Genomic DNA, 10,436 nt, shown 5'->3' on the forward strand with positions numbered 1-10,436 from the left:
AGTTCACAATATTTCATATTTGACCCCAAAGATCCGAGATATGTACTCTTTTGACCTCAAGAGATGGCACGGCTAAAATCTTTTTCCCCTTAAGAAAAACTAATTTTATTATCAAATCAAACATTTTAGGCGGGTGCAACAAAAAAAAATAAGCGGGTAATTAATTTTTCTATCTTTCTTTTCTTTCTGTTTTTTTGGGAAAGGGTTTAAATATTCATCATCAACATATCTAAATACACACATTTAATATATTATCTAATAACATAAATAACCTTCATTAATTAAATAGATATTATAACGTGACACGTAAACATCATATACCGTAATATAAAAATAATTGCTTACGAGAATTGAAAATGGAAACTGACCACTTCACACCTGAAACATGCCATCTCCTTCATTAATTACGACTACAAGACTTTGAATTAGCACGTGAAACACAAACCAAAATTTACTTCTCATAAAACAATAAATCACAAATTGAAAATCATTTTTTTACCAAAAAACTCCATTAATGATTAAAAAAAACCTTTATTCACAAACAACTTAAAATCGATCATGAGTTCAGCACCAAAATCGTTTCTCAAACTACCGACAATAGCTGAAAAATTAGAGACGAATCGTTACTGGATAAAGGACCAACTCAATCAACACTTTAAAAAAAATTGATCCAAAACTTCATTAAAGGCTCTAAAGCGAAAGTTGATGTCTTGTTTTTCACTTCATTTATATACCTCTTTTGTGCATTATTGTTGTTTCTTGCGAGATTTGGCCCTCCAAAAATAACCAAGATATTCTCACCCTCAACAGGGAGAGGTTGTAACCTTGAGTTATCCGAGTTATTGGGCAGACTCTGTTCATTTCCTTATGGCCTCACATATTGCCTCAAATAACCTCGTGAGATGAGATTCTCAATTTCATCTTTCAGTTGATAGTATTCTTCAGTGGTATGCCCGATATCTCTATTGAAACGGTAATATTTATTAGGATCTCGCTTGTTTCTCGCATGTCTCATTGGATCAAGTCTGCAAAATGCAACCTAATTCTTGTTAGCGAGATAGATATTTTCACGAGTTTCATTCAATTGAGTATATACTAAGTAAATGGGAACATATTTCTAATGCTTCTTTTGTTTTTTTGTTTTTTTTTTGTCCTTGGATGAGTCTCTCTACTCATCCTTCCTCTTGGTATTCGAGCTAATAGGATATGGATTTCCTACTTTTGTGGTCACAGTGCTCGCTATTATGGTACTTGTGCTGGGTTTATCTCCAGAGCCAGACTTTAACAGCTTAATTTCATTTCGCACCTCTTCCTTCCTTACAAAAATGTGTGCTCTTTCATTGAACTCATTAATGTTTCTAATTAGACAACCTTGCAAGTCATCCCATACTTCCCATGCAGTTGACAAGTCGATTGTAATTCTAGCTTGAAGGGTTGTTAACTAAATGTTGTCATTCAGATTCCTGACTTTGGGTGCAATCGTACTGAAACAACTTAAGTGTGCCTTAAGGGATTCTCCTGGTTGCTGTTTGACATTGGTTAACGAAGATACTTCTGGTCTCCGATCTCTCGCAACTTGGAATTGCTTTATAAAATCTTTCGACAATTGTTCCCAAGAAGTTATGGAATGGTTGGTAAATTTTTCAAACCAACTATTTACGGCTCCTATTAATGAAGTTGGAAATAATATGCATTGCAAGTTGTTTAAAATATTGCTTGCTCGCAATATGGTATTAAAGTTGTTCAGGTGCGCTACAAAATCTGTTGTACCATCATATTGTGCGACATGAGGGTTTTTGAATCCTGAAGGAAATCATGAATTCAATATATCAGGATAAAATAATTGTCTCTTTGTTTGAGTCATATCCCAATAGTTCCCATATTTTCCATCCTGATACTTCTTTAACTTATCTTCCAACTATATTACTTGCAATTGTATTTGATCCACAAGTTGTTGCTCCATCGGTTGTACGCCAGCATTTTGATTTAGTTGATTATGTAAATCTGGTGCATTACAGTTTAAATGCTCACGTAGGTCAGGTTATCTTTAGTTTAATTGCTCGCGAAGATTAGGGTCACGATGTCTTTTAACATAATTACTCACAGATCTTGTCCTTGAGTAACTTTTAGATTAGTAACTGTGAGAGTTACTTATGCTTTCTTAGTTGCTATAATAATGTCGTGATCCTCCATCACCTCACATTCACCTAGGGGTGTTCATAAAATAGCCGATCCAATCCAATCCGCAAGATCCAATCCAACCCAATCCGCAAAGTGCAGATATCCGCACTTGTGCGAATTGGATTGGATTCTAAAATTTAAAATCCGCACTTGTGCGGATTGGATTTTGATTGACATGTAAAAGTAACCGATCCAATCCAATCCACACATATTTATAACAAAATTAAAAAATTATATATACAAATAACATGTTAATGTAAAGAAAATAGTAATTTAAAAGTCTAATACATATAATACAATTATATTGCAAAACTTAATAGATAAAATGTATATTCTATTCTTATATATTTTTTTTTTCTACGTACAATTTAAAATAAAATTATATATTTTTTATATATATACAATTTTTTTTCTTCCTTTGAATTTGTTATTTGTTATTTTATTTATTTAATGTGTTGTTAGAGACATAAAATAACTATAATTTATTTTATTTTGTTGCTAGTTATGTGAAAAAAAAAATATTTTTTCACAAATATTAAATAATTTAATATTAAAAAGTAACCGATCCAATCCGCACTTTTACGGATTGGATTGGATTGGATTTGAGCTATTGTGCGGATTGGATTGAATCTAAAAATTGAAATCCACACTTAGTGCGGATTGGATGTTGTTTGACCAAAAAAGTGCGGATTGGATCGGATGAACAGCCCTACATTCACCTATCATGAACATGAGCTCTGGTGGACCTACTGCGCTTGCGTGTCCTTGATCTTGACCCACCTTGATCTATAATTGAACCAAATTCATGTGACTCTTCTCGCATCGACCTTCCCCTTCAAAAGAGATTTGACACACGGTCCTTACTTAGATAAGTGTGTGCACTTTCTCTGTCATTGCGAGTAGGCTTTTGTGGATGCCTTGGGAGTTGACCTGCCCTAGGTTGATTTCTAGCATTTCTCCTATCATGTTGTGGAATTTCCTAGTTTCTAGGTCGCACCTGCTTGGCATTTGCATTCATGCGAGATGACTTTGGTATATCAAACTATTCATTCCCATAGTTTACAAATCATGGGAAGTTCTTAGATTGTCACGTTGAGCCTCTTGATTTCTTATATTTCCAATATTTTGTGGGTTTTCTCTATCCATCGAGATATCCCTCACATTTATAGGTTGTTCTTCCTAAGTGTTTGTAGGGTTCCCTTGATTGTTTTCTTGTCGCCTGGTCCTGGACCCTTGGGGCCTTCCCCGTGGTCGCCTTGCAGAAGGATCAGGTTGAGTTTGAGGAGTCACTCCTTGTGCAGCCATGGCTGCTTTGCTTCCTTCTCTAATAAATATTCAATATTGAAAATTATGGAAAGATTGATCCAACTACTGAATAAAAAAATATATATTTAGTTGGGATGAGTCAAGATGTTATAATACATTATAAAAAAAAAAATTCTCCACGTAAACTCAATTTCATTATTTATTACTCTTAATAAAAAAGTCTCATTCCTCATTGTTTTTATGTTATTATTGTGTTGCATGTACAATTTTTATTTCACAACCATGGACAACAATGTTATGAAGACATAAATTTATTTTGAAATTTTAACACGCTCACTGTTCTCATTATGCTGCACAAGAAATTCAACATACTAGTTTTTATTCCAGATTTTTGAAAAATATCAAAAAACACCAAAATTATATGAACAAAAATCACTAATATATGTAAATCAACCAAACAACAACAATTGATTAAGAAAATAATTAAATAAAACACAATAAATATCACATATGTTCTTTTTTAGAAGAAAAAAAAAAACCAAAATTTTTGTGCAAGCATTCATGAAGAATTTCCCTTAATTGTTGATATTCTCTTGTAGGCTTTGATGGAGCTGTCTCATCGTTGGTCGCACTGCTATGGCTAAATATCAAAGCAAAGCTTCTCGCCAACATTCATGGAGATCGACAAAAGCTTCTCATCGGTTCATGGTGATTGAGAAAGGCTTCTACATCCCTGGTGGTGTTTCTTTAAGAAGCTACGTTAATTATAGAACAAATCTAGAATCTTTTTGTGGTGGTCGGTGTTCGTGTAGAGACCGTACTTTTGAATTATTTTTTTTCATTCTAAGTTTTCTATTTTTGTTTATTTTTCTTTATAGCAGTACACAACTAAATTTTAGACATAATAAAGTTATAACATAAAAAGACCCTTCTTTACATTTGTCATATGAGAAAATATATATGAGATTAAAAAAATAAATAATTGATTTCTAAGAAGGAAATTTGATTAAATATGCATAAAATACCTTAATCTTTTTTTCCTAAATCCATATGTATTAAAATTGGCCATATATGACCACATTACCATTTCCCCCATAATACCCCTCACATTTGAAATCCCAAACCAATCAGCCTCCTCTCTCTCCCTCTCGCTCAAACCACGCTCAAACTCACGGTGACGACGCAGCATCCCATTCAACCCACGGTGGACCCAATCGACGACCGAACCCACGACCCTATCGACGAGGCAATCGATGACCGGATCCACGACCCACACGGTGCACGCCATCCATAACTATGTCGAAGGTGTGTTTTTATTTTATTTTTTTTTTTTGTCTGAAAGTGCTAACCATTTATGTCGGATTTGTGAAATTAAAAAATTTTGAGAAAGAAGAAGAAGGCTCGATGGGTCCGATGCTAGTCCGATATGGGTCTGATGGGCCCTTCAATTGGTTTAAATATGTGTAGGTTCGATGGGTCTGATGCCCAATCCAATGCCAAGTTCGATGCCCAGTCCGATGGGTCCGATTTAAATCGGGTGGGAAGAAGAAAAAAGAATATAGAGAGAGAGAGAGAGAGAGAGAGAGAGAGAGAGAGAGAGAGAGAGAGAGAGAGAGAGAGAGAGAGAGAGAGAGAGAGAGAGAGAGAGAGAGAGATGATGTAAATGGGGAGGGTATTTTGGGGATAACACTAAAGTTGTTATATGCTAGAAATATTGGTAAGTATAAGTTTAGGGAAAAAATTTTAAAGTAATGTAAGCATATTTAATCAAATTTCCCTTCTAAGATAGCTTTAAGTGATGGTTTAATAGATGTTTATATGTATAAAATAAGAAGTTAGTTAAACATAACATTAGAAAAAAAATACAAATTTCTCACATTATATTTTAGAAAATACATAATTAGCCAAATAAATAAGAAATTAAATATAATTATTTATTTATTTCACTGCATGTGAAGTAATTAATCAAATGAATAAGAAATTAAAATTCTCACAAAGTCATAAACTAATACGCAATGGCCACACGTATTGTGGTGATAAGCAAGATTGATGTAGTTGAATCCCTTTTCATTTAGGCTACGTTTGGGATGAATCATGAATCAATATGCAGGTAACAAAGCTAAAAAAGATTTAGTCTATATTTGTGGTTCCTACCAAACGTAGCCCTAGAGACCTGAAATTTCCAGCAACCAACCAACCATACAATACTCGACTATTATAAAGGGAAACGCAGATGGACCGAAACAGTAATGTTTTTCTTTTCTTCTTTTTCGTATTTCTCATTGAATAAGCAGATAACATTTTACCAAAACAATACTTAAAAAAGAAAAAAAAAATTAAAAAAGATGTAATTAAAATGTACATATGCGAGAGCGATATATAGAGTGAGGGTGGGAGAAGAGAGAAGTCCTGTAATGTTGACGCATATATGCTTATATATCCACAAGTTCACAGCTCTATCATGGTGTGTACTTGCTTATTCACACGCCCAAAATGAAATCTACAGCTGCTCCTCGTAAATTTCTCTCGCATCATTTGCAAGAACCTAAAGTCCAAATCGTGTCTGTGTTTTACATGTCCACAAGAAATGTCCAACTAAAGAAAGAGACACAAATCAAATCGGGTTATGTCTACTGCCCGGGATTTCCTAAAAGCCGCTCCACAGCTGCATGGACATTCCCAGACGTGGCACGCAATGCCCTGATGTTCTCTTGAGTGTCAAAGAAACCCATTTCTTGAAGCTGTGATAGTTGAGTTGCATAAAGCTCTTCAGGTGGAACTACAAACAAAGATTATAATTTTACCCAAGGTAAGTACTAAGTAATTTTCCATTGAAGAAATGAGGGAAAAATTAGAGATAAATTGGGAAGTTCTAACCATCTGGATTGGTTGGTGCTGCAAAGCTGCCAGCTCCAAGACCACCAAACATGTTCATCAGTAGTTCCAGTCCATTGTTATTAGGTGTTCCTAATCCATTCAACAATATCAGTCAAAGTTGCAATTGAAGGCTGTAACGAAAAAAAAAATCAACTTAATTTAAGTTTTGAATACCTGTAGTTGCACCAGTCTGACCTGAATCCCTGAGAGGGTACACACAACACGATGAGAAATGATATTAAAGATTTTATCAACAAATGATGGTCAACACTAATTTAAAAACAGAAATTAGAAAATTAGAAACTCCAAGCGCACTTAATTAAATACACAGTTACTCATAAGAAAACACCATAATTGCTTCATCCAGAAAAAGAAGGTGGGCGGTGGGATCGGGAGGAAACCTAATGCTTCAACTTCTTAGAGTGAATTAGTTTTGATTAAGAAACTTAATCAGTCAACATGGTGCCAAAGAGAACGGAAACACTTTAAATATTTACTATATAAAGCTTCAATATGCTGTATCCAGACACACATCAGACAGCAAGTCAATTCATTCACTCTAAGAAAATAAGCCAACCACATTGACACATTCGTCTTCATAAATTATCCAGAAAACTTATGCTGCATATTATCAGATAAAGAAGCAACAGATATAAATACTGTATAAACAAATTGAATTTCATGAAATGCATAACAAATAACAGTTCAATTATCAGCTACCAGGAAAGAAAAATGCATTTGAACTTACTGGGTTGATTGTTGTCGATTGAGCTGAGAAAGAAGTGACTGCTGTAGAGTGAGCATTTGCTACAATACACAATCAGAAAAAGAAGAAAAGAAAATAAGCCAACCACAGTGGTTCTACAAATTAAAATACTATCAACTCTGCAGAATTAGAAAGAAAAGACAGACACAAAGGCAAGCATGCTTCAATTCCTACAATATGTAAACATACAAAGAAGCAAGTTTTGTGGCCTCAAGGAGGCATGCATGCATGAATATTTAGGGAGCACACACAATTTTAGATACACAATATACAAATCAGTTTCATGGATACAGTTCTTCAGCTTCCAAAATAGCGATATACCTGCATTGTCTCAGGGTTTGTTAGCTGGCGCAGTATTTCTGGATTCTGCATCATCTCTCTAAGTTGAGGGTTCACATCAACCATGCCACGCAGTTGTGGATTAAGGTTCAGCATCTACAATTTAAAGAACAATTTGAATACAAGGATGAAAAAACAACAAAGAAATATGAAGGAAACAAAATCTATAATGCTCATACCTGATTCATATATTGAGGATTGGAAAGCAAGCTTTGCATCATCTGAGATATAGCTGGGTTTTGCAAAAGCTGATTCATTTGAGTAGTGTCTGGCATGCCGCCAGAGAGCATCTGCTCCATATTGGGGAGACCAAGCCCTCCCAGACCAGCAACATTAGGTGTCCTTGCTTCCCCAGCTCGATTTGGTCTGGTAGTGTTTGTCTGGGTCCCTCCTGAAAGTTCACAAAAGGAAATTGACATCATACACAAATTGAGGAAGAATAAAAAGCAATAATGCATTTAGAAGCAGCTAGAAAAGGGAACATCAACTCCTATAATGAATACTCGTTAAATCACAAGAAAACAAGTATTGGTAACAAAATTCTTAATATGAACACTAGTACAGCAGCGGGTGTTAGGAAAAACACTTGTGCGCTTACTCCCTATCCAATTATGTTGCATAATTTAAGATTGAGTTAACGGCAGTAACATCAAATAAATATAATTTTGAAGAAAAAAACTATGATTTTTTCAAAAAAAAAAAAAAGAAAAAAAACTATGATTGGAGAAGCTTACCACCAGTACTGCTCCAAGGGTTAGGAAGCGGGTTTGTATTTGGCGCAGCATGTCCTGTAGTCGCATCAGCATCAGTGGTTGAAGGATTGTTAGACCCATCCCTGACTTGTGCTCCCTGGTTCCCCAAAAGAGCAGCAAATGGATTTGAACCTAAATCATTTCCACTGTTTCCAGTCATTGTGGTAGCATTAAGAAATGGTTCTTGAACATTCTCATACATACGCCTAAGCATATTAAAACCCTCAGGAGATGATTCAATGTTACTCATTGCTCTATCAGTGTTTCTCATCATCTCACGCATGAGCTCAGGATTCCTTGCAGCTTCTAATGTCTGACGGAGAATGCTGGGATCGTTAAGTATATGAGCAAGCTCAGGATTTCTATCAATTATCTCACGCATCTGTGGATTGCTCATAATCAAACTTCGCATTAAGTCTGGGTTATTCATAAGGCTTTGAATGGCAGGCATGTTCATTATTTCCCTCATCATATTTGGGTTTTGGGTCAGTTGTTGCTGTACTTGTTCAAATTCAGGAAGCCCGGCTCCAAACAAACCAGCTCCACCGCCACCGCCGCCGCCACCGCCAAGAGCATTTAAACCCAGTCCAGGGAATAAAGAAGCCCCTAGTCCAGCACTTTCAAGCCCCACACCTTCAGTTGAACCAACACCTCGTGTAACACCAGGTGTAGTATTAGGACCCGTAGTTTCAGAATTAGCGGGCGCAGGAGGTGTAGATGAAGCAGGGGAAAACCCACGAACCATGTGAACTGTGTGATCTGCGGCCAAACCTTAGATAACGGAAAATAACAAGCCATTAGAATGAGTGCACCGAAAATTCCTCAAAAGAAAAAAAAACGCCACCATTCCCATGGAACTAACACAAACTTTGATACAGACTGAATACATCAAGTTCAAGACTTATATTCTTTAACAGAGGGGATGCAATTATTATTAAATTCACCATAGGCATCTCCATAAAAGAGCACGCATCATACAAGCAGATGCATCAACATCCAACAAATGTCAATTAAATTCCCAAGAAACATCCAATAAGCATCCAAAGTAGTTTCACGATGGAAACCCAAAAACTCATACACCAAAAAGAAAACTGTTCATCACTAATTCGAGACAGAATCATTGAAATTATATGCTTCAGAGACTAAAACAGGGTTGATAAAAACCATAAAAAATCTACATTCACCGAAAACATAAAAACGAACCAAGAATCAAATTTAAAGAAAAGAACCCTTACCATAACTTTGCAGGGTTTGATCGTCCTTCAAGATGCGACCTTTGTAGATCAACCTCTGCTGATCAGCAGGAACGTCACAATTCTGAGCCAACAATGCTTTGAATGATTCAACCGTTGATTCAAGGCTCGTCCTCAGCGTAAACTTGGTGCCATTCGAACAGCGAACGTTGACCGCCACTGATTCTCCTCCTTCACCACCAGAAGAATCACCGCCACTGACCTTAGGATCGCTTGAATCACCCTCGGCACCCATAATATCTTCCCTTTCTTTATATATATAAATTACTATCAAGTAGATCGATCGAATTCAGGAACCAGACGAAACCCTAACCCTAATCTCTAAAAGAGATTACAAAATCAAAAGAAAAGACCCAAAAGAGCGATAAGTATCTTTGTATAACACGAGGGAGGAGAAGGAGAACAAAGAAATTGTGTTTTGGTATTAATCAAATGAATTTTAAAAATATTGAAATGAATTTTTGTTTTTAGAAAAAAAAAATGATAAAAATAAAATAAAAATAGAAACAAAAGATTAGGAGAGAGAATGAGGAAGATGATTGGGGGAAGACAAGTATAGAAACAGAATTAATAATCTGGTAGAGAGAGAAACATGTAGGGAAGAGGAGTTTTTCTGTGAGAAGAAAGAAATAAGTCACAGTCTCTCCGGTTAGGTTCGCATATTCTATAGTGTATTTGGATTTGTTATTTTTTACGATTAATACGGTTACGAATGAATTCACGCCACGTGTATTTGTGACGGTGAATGTTTGGGTGGGGACTTTTTATTGCATTTTTTTTTTTATTATTTGAACTGGTTTTTATTGCTTATTTAGACACAAACAAAGTATAGACGGACGTACGGACGCTCGACTTGACATGTAGAGAAATTTTTAGAGGGTGGATTACAATCAAGGGTATGTTTTATAACAATTATTTAAATAATCAGTAGTTTAATTTACAAAAAAATTAAAATCAACTTAAATAAAAAAAATTGCTGCATCACAATTAACTTTAAGAACA

At 35.4% G+C, this 10,436-nt stretch overlaps 1 protein-coding gene across 2 annotated transcripts; it reads right to left on the reverse strand.

Annotated features, from left to right (window-relative positions):
- Nucleotides 1-5,681: 5,681 nt before the first annotated feature.
- Nucleotides 5,682-10,099, reverse strand: LOC115702664 (ubiquitin domain-containing protein DSK2b). 2 transcript variants are annotated; one of them, XM_030630092.2, is made up of 8 exons: nucleotides 9,417-10,099; nucleotides 8,164-8,952; nucleotides 7,609-7,820; nucleotides 7,412-7,525; nucleotides 7,073-7,131; nucleotides 6,499-6,527; nucleotides 6,325-6,414; nucleotides 5,682-6,226 (listed from the first exon to the last, which is right to left on the reverse strand). In XM_030630092.2, the coding sequence occupies exons 1-8, from the start codon at nucleotides 9,667-9,669 to the stop codon at nucleotides 6,078-6,080; spliced, it is 1,695 nt and encodes a 564-aa protein (XP_030485952.2). In that variant the 5' UTR covers nucleotides 9,670-10,099; the 3' UTR covers nucleotides 5,682-6,077. The 2 variants fall into 2 exon arrangements, with proteins under 2 accessions (XP_030485952.2, XP_030485961.2); XM_030630101.2 differs by lacking the exons at nucleotides 5,682-6,226; nucleotides 6,325-6,414; nucleotides 6,499-6,527 and adding an exon at nucleotides 6,537-6,945 and having other exon boundaries at nucleotides 9,417-10,097.
- Nucleotides 10,100-10,436: the final 337 nt, after the last annotated feature.

This window comes from Cannabis sativa, chromosome X (assembly GCF_029168945.1).
Source record: "Cannabis sativa cultivar Pink pepper isolate KNU-18-1 chromosome X, ASM2916894v1, whole genome shotgun sequence".
Taxonomy (NCBI): Eukaryota; Viridiplantae; Streptophyta; class Magnoliopsida; order Rosales; family Cannabaceae; genus Cannabis; species Cannabis sativa.